General features: G+C 39.7%; 2 protein-coding genes across 4 annotated transcripts in view; one reads left to right on the top strand and one right to left on the bottom strand.

Annotated features, from left to right (window-relative positions):
- The window catches only part of LOC107215924, a 39,362-nt gene extending 38,493 nt beyond the window's left edge, over positions 1–869 (bottom strand). The window contains exon 1 of one of the 2 annotated variants that reach the window (XM_033520507.1): positions 560–869. The gene's annotated coding sequence lies outside the window, so the exon portion shown is untranslated. The remainder of the gene's footprint in view (positions 1–559) is intronic. The other variant, XM_015652325.3, reaches the window with a different exon arrangement.
- An 11,727-nt stretch (positions 870–12,596) lies between these two features.
- KIAA2026 (KIAA2026 ortholog) overlaps positions 12,597–18,116 on the top strand; it is a 53,413-nt gene continuing 47,893 nt past the window's right edge. For both annotated transcript variants that reach the window (XR_004500567.1, XM_015652840.2), the window contains exons 1-2: positions 12,597–13,213; positions 15,512–15,712. Coding sequence is in view for 1 of the 2 variants with exons in the window: in XM_015652840.2 (XP_015508326.1) it covers positions 12,735–13,213; positions 15,512–15,712 (680 nt within the window). In the remaining variant the exon portion in view is untranslated. The remainder of the gene's footprint in view (positions 13,214–15,511; positions 15,713–18,116) is intronic.

Raw genomic sequence — 18,116 nt, 5'->3', positions numbered from 1 at the left:
TGGTCTCTCTTGCTCCTGTTGTGGTCTTGTTTGTTCTTAGCCATCATTCTCTCTTTTAACCCCAAGACACATGTGATCATAAAACTAAATTAAATTAAATTCAGCACATGAAAACAACATTTAGAATGTTGTTCCAAATATTATCTCATATTGTGTAAATAAATTAATAACAAGGTATGTCTAAGATACTTGCAGGGTCAGAACTGTTTTAGTTGAGAGTATTTGGTTGCAGCTGTCAGTCCTGCTAACGAAGATAGTAATTCCTCCAAGTTTATTCCAATTTAACAGTGGATTTAAAAGAATTTTTGTCATCCTATGGCTAATAAAATAAGGTTATAGACTTTCAAAACAGAATTTACAAAATCTATCATCTAAACTAAACACAGGAATATACAAAAATGCACATAAACTAGATGAAGAAAGAGATTTCTTAAGAAAACTTTAAAGTCAACTGAAAAACATCATTATTTCATAGAATCTCAAAAAACATTCAGACAAACAGTCTGATAATATAATCTTAAATTATTTAATCCTGATGTAATCTACCATTCTTGCTTACCTTATTTTGTGTATTTTTGTCTCTGTTGGGATACATCTACTGAACAGAATGCTAGAAGGAGCTCTGTTACAGCCAATTTATTGCCTGAACAGAGGGCAGGAAGCCAAACCTCTGAATAAAACAAAAGTCTGACGCGGACCAATCTTCTAGATCTCTACTTTCATTTATACCAACATTCCAATGGTTGTAATTACTCCTGGAATTACAAGATGTCTGGAAATTGTAGGAAAAAAACTTTTAAATGTCTGTTTCTGTAAGGTGCCACAGAAAATTTTCTGCCTAGAGCTGCATGCAAATTTTTAGCCTACATACATAGTTCTATGTATTCTATTCCTATATTTTATGTCACTAATATTGTTCTTGTTATCTGTCATTCTTCCAGGGCTGAGTCACATGCAGATACTGGGTTTATAGTAATATAGACATATTAAAAATAGGAGTGTAGCCTAGTTTCCCTAGTTTCAGGGAGCTCAAAACAAATGTACTGCTTAAACATTTACCCAGCTATGAAACAGGCATCAGTGGGAATACTTGGACTGCTTGTGACATGAATGAACTGGTGAAAGTGGATGTGATACATTTCTTTGCCCATGAAACCCTGGTAATATCTATATATTGAATGCAGCATGTTCAGTTGGCCTAATCTATCTACCTATTTACATTTCTAACATTTCACTCACCTGTTGGTGAATCCTCTCCATTCATATTATCTAACTTTTTTTTTTAATTAGTGAGCCTTGCATTTTTACAGGAGTGAATCACACTTTTATTTACCTCACTGAAATGATGAAAATTCTCTAAAAAGAATTACTCTGACTGTTTTTCTTTTTGCCAAAGTTTTCGTAAAATCAAGGAGCTACTGTTTTTATCTAGGTTTTGTTCACTGTGTAAAGAAAGTTCTATGTTTTACCTGTGTTTGGTTTAGGAAAAGTCTTTTTTTAGTTTACTAAGCTCTCACCAGACACTGGTAATGTATCGGGTAAACAGAAAGACTTTATTAAAACATACATTTAGTGACAAAGCAATGTGATACTTTGAAATATCAAGTCTTTGCCTATTACCCGAACAGTCTGCAAAATGTGGAAAAGTTTCTGAATGTCATGACCTAAGATTGTCCTTTCAGTACACAACTGTCCTGATTTTGTGTGAGATAGAGTTAATTTTTTTGCTGGTATATGGTATAATGCTGTGGTATAGATTTAGGATGAGAATAATGTTGTTAACACACTGATGGGTGAAATGTTAAGAATTAAGACAAAGGTTTTCTGTTTCTCACATCACACCACCAGTGAGGAGGCTGGGAGACAGGACTAGCCAGGAGGAGACACAGGTGATACAGCTGACCATGAGTGACTGAAGGGATATTCTGTACTAATGGTGTGAAGCTCAGTAATACAGCTAGAGATAAAGCTGGCTGGGGGCTGCTGCTTGGAACTGGCTGTGCATCAGCTAGCAGGTTGCTAGGAACTGCATTGTGCATTACTTGTTTTGTATATTCTAATTTTTTAATGATAGCTATTTTTGTTTCCCCTCCTGTTCTTGCCTATTAAGCTGTCTTTATCTGAATGGTGAATTTTATGTTTTTTCCCCCAATTCTCTTACCCATCCTAGAGTGGTGATAGGGAAGTGAGCAAGTGGTTTGTATGGTGTTTAGCTGCCTGCTGGGCTAAACCACAACAGTCCCTTTTGGCAACCAACCCATGGGGTGTGAAGGGTTAAGATAACCACTGCTCTGATGTGTTAAAACAAATTTGTTATAAGCAATTAGTTGCATTGGTTTAATGGTTGCTGGCCACAATGTTGATTTATTGGATCTCAATGTAGTTGAGTGTTCTCAGAGCTGCATTATATAACACCTTACTTGTTGTGTGTGTTCCCCATTGTGTCATTTCTCAGCTCTGGGGTAAGGTTATGATGTTGTTGTGCTTTTTAACACGGGTTTTTCATATGATAAGATGCCTGTTGGCAGGACTGAGGCAGTGTGTGCACCCGGCATCGCCGCTGCACCCGCTCAGCAGGAGCTACCTGTTTGGAATGGCACCTAACTTCACCTCCAAGGGCCTGCCCACAGGAATGGTACCCTCCACCATCCTTCCCTTCTCCTCCAGGCAAGTTACAATAGCTCTTGGAAAGTATTCCCAGGGTGTCCAAACCAGCACTTTGCATTTCTGTGACGTATGAATGTGTCTCACATCTCGTGTAAGGTTACACAACTAGGTAAGAACATCACTCAGGGATCTGCCCTAGGGCAGTGTAGGGATAAGTGTCAGGGAGTGTGGGATGGGATGGGCAAGTGCCTAGGAAGTGGGCACTTTCCAGTGTTTTGTAACTTCACCTCTGAAAAATATGGAATCCAGAAAAATTTATTAAAATATTTGGAAAAGATGAGGTGATACCAGATAGTTCCAGAGAGACAGAAATCACTGCATTGTGAGGGGGCCTTGTCTGGGCTGACTGAACCCTGTTCAACAGAGCTCAGTGTCCACTGAAGGGAGGGAAGGTCTCCAGGACTGAGAGCAAAGTGACAGAGTCCGTGGCTGAACCAGGGAACCAACCTGTGCCAGTATTATCTGCCATTGTATGCAAGGAGAAATGCTGGAAGCAGAAGTGGATGTATCTAATAACAGATGAAGGAGCTGCCTCTAAGAGAGATCAGAGAGCAGACTACTCTAAAACAGGGCTATCACAAGAAAAGGGCGAGGAAGATAGGTACCTTGGTGGGCCATTAAGGAAGAGAGGCAGTGTACAAATGGATTTGTGAATGAGGGATGGACTTACCGCGGACTTTATTCAATACCATGCACCGTCTCTTCAGCCCTGAAGGTCTAGTATGACAGAAGAAGCCTGGACCCATGGACTAAATTTACCCAATGGACATTTTAGATGGATGACCCATAGACTAAGGGAATGATATCTGTGTGTATATATCAAAAGACAGGGAAGGACACATTGGGTAGAGTGGAACCTGGGCATGATATAAATGATACAAAATAAAGAGAGGTTATTTCTCTGCTTTTAATGGGGACACAGTTAATTTTTGCCCTTGCTGGTGTAGTACTGAATGACAGATTGACGATAGGAATAATGTTGATAACACAATGATGTTTTAGATTTTAATAAGTGGTGTTTACACTAATTCAAGGAATTTTCAGGTCCTCCCACTGCCACACCAGGAGTCTGGGACACAAGAAGCTGGAGAGGACACAGGGGGAGGGAGGGTGGTGGTGGAAAGTGAGCCCACAGCTGTTTAGCTACCCTCCAGATTAAACCACAACTGAGACAAATGCTATGAAAAATGTATTATGTGGCGAAAGCATTTTAATTTGTCTTAATACAGTTGTTCAGATGCTATACTGAGTCAAGATTTGATGCTGCTTCTGTAGCTGCATATTTTTAGTAAGGAGCAGATAGATACAGGTTGCAAAATGTAGACTGCATGTCACATAAACTGTGCTTGCAGGCTGTGCATGTACCTGGGCCAGGAGGTAAAATTCCAGGTTTAAGTATACCATCCCTATAGCCACAGCACAGAACAATCCCTTATTTTAAAGGAGCAACTGTAGGGACATCATATTGTGCTACATCAGCACTACTCTTGAGGAGCTAAATAACAACATACACCATCAGCAGCCACACACACACACAAAATCTAATTGTAATTGATATAGTGTGGGTGGATTAAGCCATAGAAATATTGAGAATGCAACTACATTGCAGCTGACTTTCCACCTTAACCTTTACAGTTTATTTTAAATCTTATTGTTTTATTGGTCCCATCAACAATTACAGAACCAAGAGCAGAAAAACCCAAAGATGATTTTGTGCAGACACTGATGAAAAGTATCAAGTTGCTATGTTAGACGTGAAACAGAGGAGGACACCATCTGGGCAACCCTGCACACTTCTCTTCTAGGTTGGCCACTGGGAAGTATTTTCCATCCTCTGTCTCTTTCCAACACTGCCTACCCCACCCCTGCTTCCTGGCACCTATGTCTCCCTTTCTAAATCTCACACTCTTTTCTTTTTTTGCTTGCTTGCTTTTCTTCTCCAAGCTTCACCATTAGAGTTAATGTATTTCATTGGTATGGACCCCTCTTAATAACTGTATCATTACAGTTGCAACATTAGGTTCAGTCCATTAGAGGACAGGTTTTCAAAATTCTCTTCTAATTCAAATAAATATGTCATATTAAATTACTGAAAGGCAACAACCTCTACAAAACAGTGATAGAGAAGAAAACATTGATGAAATTACTAAAAAAATACTTTATGTATAACTATTGGCATAGAAACTAGTGAGAAAAACAGCTGCCTAGAACTCATTTGGGTTTTTTTTTGGTTTTAGATATTCATCTGCAATAAGTAAATATTTGCAGAAAAGAGAAGAAGGAAAAGTTTCCACATGCTACTGCATGAATAATTTTGAGCTTACCGTAAATACTAAGCATTCTATCGGCCATTTAAATGGCCAACAATTTACCGGAAATCTAATTCAAAATCTCTCAAGCTCGAAAAAAACTGGGACATAGTCCATGGACTGTACCACACAAAAAGATCAGGTACTTATAATTTGGACTCCAGTGTATAGTCAGATTTACACTGAGGAAAAGGTTGATTACAAGTAGTAATAGTGTGAAGAAAGCTTTTTCTAAACATTTTCAGTGAACATGATTGAAAACATTAAAATATATTGTGCAAAGTAGGGTTTTCAGATTTTGGAGATGTCAGCTCAAAAAAACCTTCTCTAGTTTACAGTACAGGGTTTTATTCTAAAGTCCAGAATGCATATTAACATTGGTATAAGTTCTTTTTCTTCACACTGAAGTCTTTCTTCCCTAAAGGTATAAAAAACCAAACCAAATATGTTTAGCAGTAATATATTTTCAAACTGACAGAAACTGACATGGTAATCTATCAATGCATTTTTTTTTTCTTGGAAACTGTTGGGGTTTTTTAATATTCTAAGAAAATTTTAACATGAGCATTTAACTTCCAACTTAATCTTACTTCATATCCTGTTTACATGGCAGGCCAAAGACATATATAGGACTAAACAGGGCCTACTGTAGCATATCTATTGCTCCCAGTACTTCCAAACTGTCATTAAATAATTCTGTTCCATGTGCAGTCAAGACCTCTATTACTGAAAAGAGCAGGGACTTACTTAAACCTTCATGTGTTTCTGTTTACAATGGAAGACTTATGACATAGTAATGTCTATGCTGATCACTGCTGTAAAATCTGCAAGTTTTTGGAAGTTTGTTCTCAAAAACATACACACAAAAAAGTGAAAAGTGGCGTGTATAAATGAAAACTATTTCTGCTAAATTACTGTTTTGTAACATTTCTCTAAGTCTAGAGTTCTTACACCAAATGTTACTGTAAATGTTTTTTATTCATTAAGGTTATATTATTTTTGGTGTTTCTTGGAATAAGAGAAGGATGATACCTCTTGAACTTGAGATGATGGCAAAAGATGTCCTCTCTTCACTTGCTAGGGGACACACAGGACCAGGCATACAGCCAAAGGGTCCACTGGACAGTAATATTTTGAAGCCATACAAGGTGTGGCTGAGGTCACTTGTCCTTTCCAGTCTGGAGAAGAAGAGACTGAGGAAGAGTACTCATTGTAGTTACAACTTCTTCACAAGGGGAAGATAAGGGACAGGTACTTATCTCTTTACTGTGTCAGGACCAGTTACAGGACACAAGGGAATGGCCTGAAATTGTGTCAGAGGAGATTTAGGTTAGTTATCAGGAAAAGGGTCTTCACCCAGACTGTAGTTGGGCATTGGACAAGGCTCCTCAGGAAGTGAGGGAAGTGACAGAGCTAACAAAGCATTTGGACAATTATCTCAGGCACATGGTGTGACCCTTGGGATGTCTTGAGCAGAGCCAGGAGATGGACTGAATGATTTTTGTGGGTCCCTTCCAACTCAGGATGGTCTATAACTCTAACACCCTGGGGTGCTATAAGCCATGCACACTAACTGCAAATAGGGGAAAATATAGAGGCTGTCAGGGTATCTTCCTGGATTACAGTAGTTTGTCTTTATTGCATGCAAACCTTTCATGGAGCCTCTATCCTTGAAGGTATTCAAAACGCAACTGAACAAGACACTGAGCAGTTCTGTTTGCCCCTTCTTTGAGCATGGAGGCAACAGACACATGGAGATCTGTTTCAACCTAAACTATACTGTGATTCTGTGAAATCAATATTAAGAATATATTATGGGGTTTATATTGATGAATTAATTACTCTGACTTTTCTAACTCTCTTATTTTGCTTTGAAGCAATTGTATTTTCTCTTTAAATTTAGAATAAAACCAGACATATAGAAGAGATGTGTCTGAATGAGACTAAAGACTGTTACATTTTGACCAAATTTTGCTGATAAATTCCTGTAACTTTTGTGACAACACTTCAGAACAAGACTCAGTGTTTGTGTAGATAATCCTTTTAATTTATTCTTTCCAAATATTGCCCAGTCTTTCCACTATTCCTCACTGCTGGACTAGTACAGTAGCATGTAGGAGTTGTCTTGAGAAGTGCTCTTTGTGTGAGGCATGTCTACATTTAAGGTGATTACGCATTGCCACTTTCTTTTCTTTCACACCATCCACCAGGAACAGTGACATACAACACATACTGTAGAATTGTGGATATCATGAGCATATTTGGAGGAGTTCTCTTTCCCCCTGTCAGAAGCAGACATTCATATCTGTGTGACTACAGTTTTAGCTCTTGCCCATAATTTGTGCTCTCAGATACTGCAACAATAACACAGTCTTTACTGTTAATGATTATACAGGAACAGAATGGGACATTAACGGAACAAATATTTTAGTCATCCAAACATTGACTCTCTGTGCATTTTAATCTTTGCACCTAGTCATTCTCAAAATCTCTCTTTGCTATGAAAATTATATCCTTGTATTTTTTCTCTACTCTCCAGCACTGGGAAAGGGAAATAATTGCCATTTCTATAATACCGCAAAAATGAGAAAAAAAAAAAAATAGTTCCAGGTCTGCAATTACACACAACAAAGTATAGTTGCAAAACCTTTCACATAAATAAATGTTAGATCTGTATGAAGCAATTTTGCTGCATTTCCTGTCTTGCACAATTACAGAGAACAGAATAAAAATAAACAGTGTTGGAGATTACTAGGTTCCTGCTACCAGCTTTCTAAGGGACTAGGCATATGTAGTTGTGTTGTCTGACTTTTCTATCCAGCCACTTCTTAATCTGCTGGATAATTTTAACTAAGTTTGGCAAAGGCATGGAAGGAGGAAGCTTAGTTGAAAAAAAGACACATATTTTCAAGTTCTGTGAACATCAGCAGATGAACAGCAGAAAAACTGACAAACATTGCTAAATGAAATACTGCAGCCTGGTCTCATCAGTTATACTTCCAGCTTGGCTAAGGACCTAGTTTTCAGCAGGTATGTACAGGATATCCAGCTGTCAGGTGCAAATGGCAATCATCAAAGGATCTGAACTCTGGAGATTATTACAGAACCAAAGAGATTAGATATTTTACCCTACTTGAGTATCTGCCACAATCATTCCCTCATGTCACATTCCTAGGTCTCAACCTGCAGGAAGGTCTCTGCTGGTGGTCTGGCATGGTTGGGGAGGAAATCATGTTGATTCCTCCTGTGCCACTTCCTGCAGCAGCCAGCTGCATTAGGCATTAGTGGTAAAACTCCCTGGGCATCCTACAGCACTCATCTTCATACATTTCTTATGCAGAGGACTCCAAAGGCCATCTGGAATCAAGAAAAAAAAACCCATTTGAATGCACACAATTGCTTTATTCTTTCTCTGCTTCTAAAAAGACTTCATAACAGAATTTTGGATCATAACATGTCATGTTAATTAAAAAAATACTTATTCACGGTCTTTGTTAGAGAGTGGATTTTTGATGCATTGTAACACATTGTAAAATTTTAATTCTGCCTTAAGGTGCTGAGAATTACTTATTTTAAGGAGAACTGTAATTTTTCAGTACTATATGCTGCAGAAGCTTAAATGCAAGACAGTTTATGGCTTTGAGGACTCAAAAAAGGAAGAATGTCTCTAAAGTGTAGAACTCAAGGACAGTTTCTTTGTTTTCTGTTTGTCTGTATTCTAGCTGGCATTGAGGACGTCACTGGCACTAGAAAGTAGCACTGTATCCTTAAAAGGGAGAAAGATGCAAGTAAAGGTGGTGGGAACATAAGAGAGGCTGAAAAACATCAGCAGAATAAGTCATCTGAAACATTTCAAAGATTGATTATTTTCTCCACACTCCAAAGCCCCTGCTTCTTCCCCAAGAATTTTTGTGCATCTCGTAAAAGGAAACTTCAGGTGGAAGATCTGCAAATGGAAAACACATTGATAGTGTTTTCTAGAGTTTGGTGTAAATTTTATTTACCATTACTATATGTAAACAGAAGGAGCATGTAACTACTTGGGCATACAGTTTAAATGGCTCTGGTGGCGATGGTAATCCAGTCACCTCACAGTAAAGTTCCAAGGATCCTTAATGTGGGCTATATTCTATGTCACCATGAAGGTCATCAGGAGCAGCAACCTGTACTTTGGACCCTTGGCTTTACTGTATGAAACAGAAGAAGCAGAATGAAGGAAAATGGAGCCACTCAGTCACTATTTATGACACTGCCAGGAAAAGAAGAAAACTAGACACTGAGTGAATGTATATGAGATATAAAAATATTTTTTTCTGATTTGTGAAGTGTAATATCCAGTATGGGCATATGATAAAAACTTATACCCAAATCAAGGTTTAGGAAGAGACTAATTATTTACATTGTCATGGGGTGTCTGTAGAAATTGCAGGTGCTTTCCTGGTTTGGCTGATATACTGTTTTTACTTTAGATCCCTGAATGTGATCTCCATGACCTGCCAACACTCAGTCACTCAAAAATCACATCAGAGGGGAAGGATACTGGTCATGTCTGACAGTTGTCTCTTTTCCTTTGCTAGAGCATCCTATCATTTGTGAACTGCATATGGAAGATTACCGTTTCCCAAGCATGTTTCTCTCTTTCTCATGGTCTATCTTTATCCACTTGACATTTGCACTGTTCTGTACCCACCTAAGTTGCTGTGGAGAATACTATCATGACAAAAATTCTTGCTATCGTGCTATCTTTGTGATGAAGGCAGAGATGCTCATTTAGTGTAATATTCTCTGAGAAGATTATGCATACTTGCAACTATTTTTTGTTATTAAATGTTAATTAAACATTAAATTATGTAAATATCTAGCATGCCATTTTACAAAAATTGTATATCCAATTCAGATGTGTGGAGAGAAACTGTAAATCTTTATCAGCTCTATTTATTCCAAAAAGTTTGGGTTTTATTCTGATATGTGAGTCATAGCTCCTATTAATACTGAATATGTAAAACGGAACCCCATTGTTACAGGTTTTCCCAAATGTTTGCTTCTGCTTTAGCAGTTCTACCCTTGTTGCATTGAGTTGGGAGTGCTACCTCTAATTCAAGGCAGGAAGGGTACATGGCGTTTATTCAACAGTGCACTCGTGTGGCAAGACTCAGGAAGTACATAGATAGTGTATCAGAATTCCTTGAATACAAAGTATTTTTCTTATTACATGAGAAAATACAAAAAAGTTCTTATAGATCAATACAATTATATTACCCAGTACAATCTTTTCTTTCTTTTTTTTTTTTCATTATTTTTTTAACCTACTTTGATTGCATACCTAGAAAAAATATCCTCTTTCAAATAGTTTTGTGATACAAGACAGAGCTCCCAATACAGGATATTATCTTGTTTGGTCATATGTGAGCCCTTCTTCACTGAAACTTAGTTTCAGAGTGTAAACTCGATATCTTAATTTCTTTCATCACAGTAAAAGTTCAAGTTTTGACAGGAGACCTGAATATAACTGAGATGTTATCACACCAAAACCTCTGAACACATTTTGTGGTTACTCAGCCTATGAATTGTATGCAGTATGATGACTAAAAGTTCCCATATTCTCAAAGCAGGGCCACTTATATAGCAAGAAGCAAAAACTTCTAGTAAGTTACTGGGTATTATTGCAGAGAGTATAAATGAGCCAGGAAGTGTGTTGCAGGCCAGGCATCCAACAAGCACAAAACTTCTAAAAGAGATGCCAGCTGCATCTCGTTTTATTTAATTTATACTAGAAATTCCCACTCTACTTGAATGGTTGCTTTCTTCAATTATGTTTTTCCCACAGTTGATTAAATCACCACATATGTTGCTGGAGTCCATCCACCACTCCTGTCCCTCTGCTGATGACCCTCTACCTTCAGCTTGGAGTGGACAAGACAAACACTATTCCTGAGATCAGTTATTAAAGAAAACACAGCATTCCCTCTGTTTTACAACAGGACATACAGATCCTTATGATCCCAGTACAAGAAAGACTCTGCAAAGCATCATTTCAAAAGCAATTTCTTAGATATAACACCATAAGGAAAGAGAGAACTGTTATCCTAGAGCATTTCAGATCCTGACAAACCACAAGCAGTGCAGCATCAAATGGGTCTGTAAAGGGGGTGCATCACGGAGACCCTGTCTGTGGAAGAGCTATCCCATTGTGGTCATTCAAACTATACGAGGTTTTCCTTAAAAGAGAACAACTTTATTAATAATTTCTTCTGTCAGAGAGGATGTTTGCATAAAGACTTCTGCCTGCAGCTTTAGGTAGAGGCAAGGTCATAGAGATGCCAGTACAGTGTAGGAGCTGCCCACAGCTGCTCTAACAGTGCACTGCCTGAATTTATCCTGTGGCCGTGGGCTATGCACAGCACAACACAGATTTGAAGGCTACACTTGGATTGACTATTGCATGGATCACTACAGTCTCTGCACAATGATCCTTCCAAACAGGTCCACCTTCCTGCAGGATGGAAGCTTTTATTTCCATTAAGAGAACTCCATTGCAACCAAGGTCTCTGAAGTGATCTCTGAAGAACAAGAATGCCCCTACAGAAACAGAGAGGTTTTCTTCCTGCTGCCTTATATTCATTCTCTCCCCCTCCCCACCCCAGCAGAGTGCCCTCAACTTTTCATATAGTTAGCAACGTGAAGTGCATAAAACCAAAACCACACGCAGAAGTGTGTCTCGAGGTGCTTTGCAGTGCTGTGGAGACAAGTACAGCTGTGGAGTCCCTTAGGATCTCCTACAGGGGTGAGCAGGATTGGAGAGAACGTGAGTGCAAACGAGAAAGGACGACAAGTACACCCCAGACCAGAAAAGCGTCATTAGTAGCAGCCTCCCCTCATAAGGCACTAATTCCTAAAATAAGCCGGGCAAAACAGAGCGTAGAATTGATTGCTTTTGTGAGCTACTGCCTCGCTTCGGCGGCTGAACACCTGTGGTGGCACACCTCTGACATGAGACAACAGACCCGTTACGGGGCCGAAATCTCAGCCGCAGCAGCACAGGATCAGGGCTCTGCGGGGCCGGAGTGCGCTGCCACGGCCACCCTGCTGCGGCCGGAGCAGCCTCACCCAGCCCGTGAGGGGCCCGTTACCACGGCCCGGCCCGGCCCGGCCGCGAGGCCCCGCCCCGCGCGCACCAGCGACCGCCCCTGCGTCGCCCCCGCCGGCTCCTAGCTGGGCGCCCTCTACTGACGTCACACCACACCCGGCGCTGCACTCTGCCGCGGGCGCACCGCCGCTGGCCGGGCGCGCGCATGCGCGCTGGGGTGAGAGGCTCCGCGTCCTTTCCCGGTCGGGGGGGCCGCGCCCCCTCTTTCCCCTCAACTCGCGCTGCCGCGCGCGACGCCCGTTACTCGGCGGACGCCGCGCGGGACCGGCTCGCACCGCCTGCCTGTCCGGAGCGCGCGCGAGCGGCGGGAGGTCCCCGCCGGCCCGGCGGGAAGGGCGCACGCAGAGGGTGGGATGCGCCGGTGCCGCCGCCGGCGGGTGGGGGAGAAGGGGGCGGGCCCTGAGGGCGAGGGCGCGGTCCCCGGGCGGGCGGGGCCGCGCGCCAGCCCAGTCGGTGCCTCCCTGCCGGCGGCCGCGTCCCGCCCCCCGGGCCGGCGGGGCACTGAGCGGTGTCTGTGTGCGCAGGTGAGCCCGCTGCGGACCCGGCGGCCGGGCGAGGCGCAGCGCCGCAGTCCCCGGCAGGTGCCGGAGGACGGGCCCGGGGCGGGAGACATGGAGTCCCGCGGAGACCTCCCGGCGGATCGGCCCTCGGCCCTTCGGAGTGGGATAGAGGAGCCCGAGAAGGATACAGATGATGAGGGAGGGAAAACTGCCTGGCAGCAGAGCCTGAATCCCGAGCTGCAGCAGGGGTACCGCATCCTGCGCGAGTTCCTGCTGGAGAAATACCGGCCTCTGACGGCGCCGTTCCTGAAGCCCCTCGCGGATCAGGCATTTTTCGGGGAAGAAGGCTCTGGCTCCCTCTCGGGCCGTAAGAGCAGCCAGTCCTTGCAGCAGCTGCCAGCTGGAATATGGTTATTGAAAATGGAAGAGAAATTTTCCAGTGGGCAGTATACAGGGATAGCAGATTTCGTGTGTGACTTCAGGCTCATGCTGGAGACTTGCTATCGGCTGCACGGTGTAGACCACTGGCTCTCCAAACAGGCCCAGAAGCTGGAGATGATGCTGGAACAGAAGTTGGCGCTACTATCCCGGTAGGTGTAGAGAGCTATTGGGGCCGTTCCGCGTGTTCTTTACACAAAGTAGAACAGGAGGGTGTGTTTCTTTACGTAAAAAATCCGTTAAAAGAAAACAAGCATCGAACAAAACCCCACAAGAGAAAGAATACTGAAACTTTTAATACTTTCATGAAGATTAACGTTTCCTATTGGGAACTATTCAAATCTTAATTCAAAACGCTTTGCAAATTCCAAACCTCAAAATGCCAAATAGAGCACAGCATTTCCTGGCTAAGATTTTCCTTCTGAAAGAAGCCTTTTGTGAACATGGAGGGACACTTGTTTACACAAGATGTCAAATGCTTCTTTCTCTATTTTATTCTGTCGTGAAACTGCCTGAACTCTGTATGAATATTTGGCTCTTTGAAATTGTTATTTTTGCAGACGGTGAAATTTTTACTGCTCTTAAAATCGTAGAAATAAAATATTGAGCCGAAGTTACCTGCTTGGAAATGGTGTATTTTTTGATAATTATGAAATAAGAGACAATGCTTAACGTACTATAGTCTTAAAGGGCAAAATGGAAGTCACGGTAAGTTGAAATGTTAAGTTCCTGGCAGGAACTTTCTTACCAGCCAAAGCAGCTGAAACATAGAAAGCTCTCGAGCTGTATAATTTAAATCACAACTGAAGTACATGCTTTCTTGTGAGCTTGTCATAGGCATAGTTTAGTCATTATTAGAAAACCATGGTGGCTTCTTACAGTGAAACGCCCTCTGGTCTTCCGAATGACATAGTGTTCTGCATGTAAAAACCAAGAGGTGTTTTTGGTGAAGGATGGAGCTGAAGAAGGAATTGGAAGAAGTATTGGAAAGTATGTAAAACTCTGTGTGTCCATCAGCTTTAAGTTTGCTAGTGACTCACAGAATGAACTGTGAGTCACTGATGATAAGCTGGTAAGAACGTTGCTTGTGTAGGAAGAGCACTTCAGGAGAGTGTGAAGCAGAAGTCACCTGAAAGCAGAGTGACTGTATAAATTCAATATATGTTGCTGTAGCAACGGTATATTTGAAACTGTTTCTGTGAAACAGCAGTTTTGGGACAGTCTGGTAGTAGAAGAGAAGGAGCTGAATGTAGTGTTTCTGGTTTGCTTGAGTAAAACCTGATATGCAAAAAACCCTCACAATTCCTGGCTTAGTAGAATTACTGCTGGCAGATAACGCAATGCAACTTGTAAGATTTTGTGTTTTCAAATAGCAGTATAGGTATTTACTAAAAGATAAATTCAGTTGCTCTTGTCATTCTCCCATTCAATCCATGGTGTTTCTCAGATAAATATTAGGAAATAGTGAACTGTGTGAAGATAATCCTGCCTCAGTGTATAGTAAGTTTGTCTTGTATTAACTCTTCAGAGATTTGTAAAGATTTTTTCATGATGTCTGTGTGCACTAGCTTAGTAAAAGTTTCTTGGAACTCTAATTATAGAGGATTATGGGAAAAGTCAAAGTTCTTTTACAATTTTTAATTAGACAAATTTGGTTGAACGTTTAACATAATTTTATTTGTAACATGAAATTGAAGAACTACTTCTTGGAATAATTGTTCTTACGTCATTACATAGCAGTGTTTAAGTCAATGATCTCCTTCAACTGATTCAAGGGAATCAATCAATATTGTATAATTCCTGTATAATTCCTGGATGCTACAAGCTACAGAAAATTACCTTAGAATGGAGATTCCTTTTGAATAGAGGTGGGATTTTTCTCCTCTGTCCCTCAAATCTTTTTACAGATGGTGAAAAACTCATACTAGTTTTAGTGGAGTATTTTGAGACACTGTAAGAGGAAATGTAACTTTGCAGACAAATTTGTAGTGTTTTGTCTTTCAGTTTTTGTAGTTTTAACTAGGACAAAACCAATGTTTAACATATGCTTCCCCAGCCTAAACTAACTAATACACGTTTCCCCTCACCACCGAGCCCCCTACTTTTAGGATTCTGCTAAAAACGATATTTTCTTATCTTAGGTCTTGTGGAAGTTTTTTTCTTTCCAAATACTTATGGATTAAGATAGAGAATTCTATCTCCAAATTATATTTGGTAGCTTGTGGTAAATACACTGTTTTTAACTGGTGTGAAAACATAGGTCATATTAGTGTGCTTCGTTTAAGTTTAAAATTTCTTAAAGGAATTTTCAAAGTGGAAAAAATTGCAGGTAAAAAAATACCTGATTTTTTCTGAGTAAATAGGCTCAATCCATGGTTTATAGGCTAGGCATTGAGGTGCTGCTGGTATTGAAGTTCATAGTTGTGAACTGGCTTGCTTTTTTCTTCTAGGCATTTAAGAGAGAAAACATCATTAGCTGTAACATCTAGAGGATGCTATGGGCAGGACGAGGAGAAAACAACAGGATGCATTTCTACAAGACGTCGTTCCACACCTCGCAATTTAGTAGGTTTGTCAACAGGCATGTTTGAGTCTGTGATGGTTCAGGTTCTAAGACAAGAGGAGCAACTGAGAGCAAAAGAGGAAAAGAGGTAATAAGTAAAACGATTTTGTTTTAGTTTTAAATAGTTGTGTCTTCCTAGTTTTCTAGAGGGGCTAGCTTCTTATGGCTTTTTTTAGGTTAATAAACATTGTGGTGCTCTTGTGGTCTTAAGTTTATGAGTTCAATACAGTGCATCCACAAAGCAAAAGAATTGGTACCCATTTCTTGAAAAATTGGTGACATCATTAAAGTTTTAAATTAAATTACAGCTGCTCTTATTTTAGTGTAGCAAAGCTTCTAATATTAACTAAAAGCATCCACAGTAATTTCCTGCTAGTGGATTATGGTTTATCATATGTATCCTTGGACAAACTACCAGAATGCTTAACTGCAGTCTAATTCCATGATCTTGTCACTGCCTCTCTCACTGATAGCCAGAAGCAAATTATCTCTGCCAGTGCCACTGCTGTTACCTCACTGATGTGGCATTTCAGGTTGTCAGTTAGGTAACAATTTTAGATTGTATATGTAAATAACTCTTGAGATTTTATGGTCTTCTTAAATTTAATTTTTATATTTCCAAGCAGTGTTTAATTGTAATATGTGTCACTTTGAGGAAAATTAAGCTTATATGTTTGTTTACTCTAACAGTAATTTGAGTGATTGTGTCTAAAAATGGCACACAGTGGTGAGACAGTATTTGCTTCAGAAAGCAAAATGTTGCTAGCTTTTTTCGAAGTTTACAGCTTTGTAGACTTTTCCCCATATGCAACTAGCTTGCTTTTAATTTTGCTGGTATTCTTAATTTTCAGCAGATTTGAATCTATATGGCTGACTTAACTGTTATACAGTACTTTTTTTTCTGTAGAACTCCTTCTTTTTTCTTACCACTAATGTTCTCATCACACTTCGCTAAAAAAAAAAAAAAAAAAAGGAAAGATCACTAGGGTTATTGTTTCTTTGGTGAAATTCTCTTGTTCCAGAACTCAGAACTTGGTAACAATGTTAGGAAAAAGAACATTTTGATTGGATTTTAATTCATTGATAGTGTTAAACAGTTTGCCAAACAAAATAAAAATTATGCATTCATACACCTGTTTTAAGTACGTTGCTGCAAAACTGTAGTAATTAACTGTTAAATCCATGTATCTGGATATACTCAGAAGTAAAGTCAGTAAAGTCTTACTCAGTTAGATCCTGGGCAAAAGATGATTGATTCTACAGAATGTTCCACAATAATACAAAAACACCACAACAATCTTGCCTCTTTACACCCTAAAATTTTGAACTGTACCACTTATTAAGAAGTAATAAAAATCTGTCAGTAGATAGCTGGTGTAATATTTGACTCTATTGACCTCTCCAAGTAATCATGCTTCAGATATCTTCTCTCACTATTATTTCTTAATCACACCATGTTTTCAAAGTAATTGGGACCTCTCTGTACCAATTCTTTCCCAGCTCACCAAAAATGGCCCAAAAGTACCTTTTCTGAGCACTTTTATGAAAAAGGCTTGGAAGTTGGAAGCCCTATAAAGTTAGTTGCACATTTCCAGTGAAGATCATATTTTACAGTATATATAAATTTTCAAAGTGGTGTACATATAAATGTACACACTTTCAACACTGTTTTTAGTTGAGAATGTATTGCAACTTTCTCAACTTACTTTGGCTTATTGCTAAAGTATATATTATGTTATTAGGAAGAGAAAATGTTTTTTCTGCTAAATTTTTTTATTTTCTTCAGAAATCTGATATACTGAGGTTGACACAGAAGAGGTACTTTCTAAACAATATGTAAGATTGCAGCCTTTGGTATTTTAGTTGGAGAGCACAGTGCTGGCAAATGAGTTGTGTTTGGATTGGCAACATTTGCTCTTCACCCAACTTTAGGATGAGTTACCAGGAACATAAAAAAAGGGCTCAGTTTCCAGCCATCTAGTGGGTGATTTAGTATGCTTCTAGTCATAATTTATGCTTGTAGCCATAAATTATCTTTGTTTAGAATGTCTCAGAGTTGCATGCTCTCAGTCACAGAGTAGTAAGATGGCAAATGCAAGGGCCTTTCTATAAAATTTATCCTCATATCTAAAGAAATTGCCTGTTGAGGTCCAAGTTTATATGTAATTCTTGGCTTTAGATATTTAGACACTTTCATAAGACACAGGCATCTTCTGATGAGAATTAAATTAAAATTAAATTTAAAATAGTCGAACACATAAATAAATATAATCAGGTATATTATATAGGAATAAAACTAAAATACAAATTAAATTAGTAGATTAAATCCTTGAAATACTTTTTGATTATTTATTTTCCACAAAATCCTGGAAATTGATTTTGGTTTTTTTTTTCAACTACATATTCTGGAAGAACATTCTGAAAGTGGGTTTTTTTATCTTCTCTTCTGTAGTTAACTTCAGGGAAATCCTACACCAAATCTTTTAGTTATA

This window comes from Parus major, chromosome Z, assembly GCF_001522545.3.
Source record: "Parus major isolate Abel chromosome Z, Parus_major1.1, whole genome shotgun sequence".
NCBI classification, from domain to species: domain Eukaryota; kingdom Metazoa; phylum Chordata; class Aves; order Passeriformes; family Paridae; genus Parus; species Parus major.
This window is presented reverse-complemented; position numbering and strand designations above follow the sequence as displayed.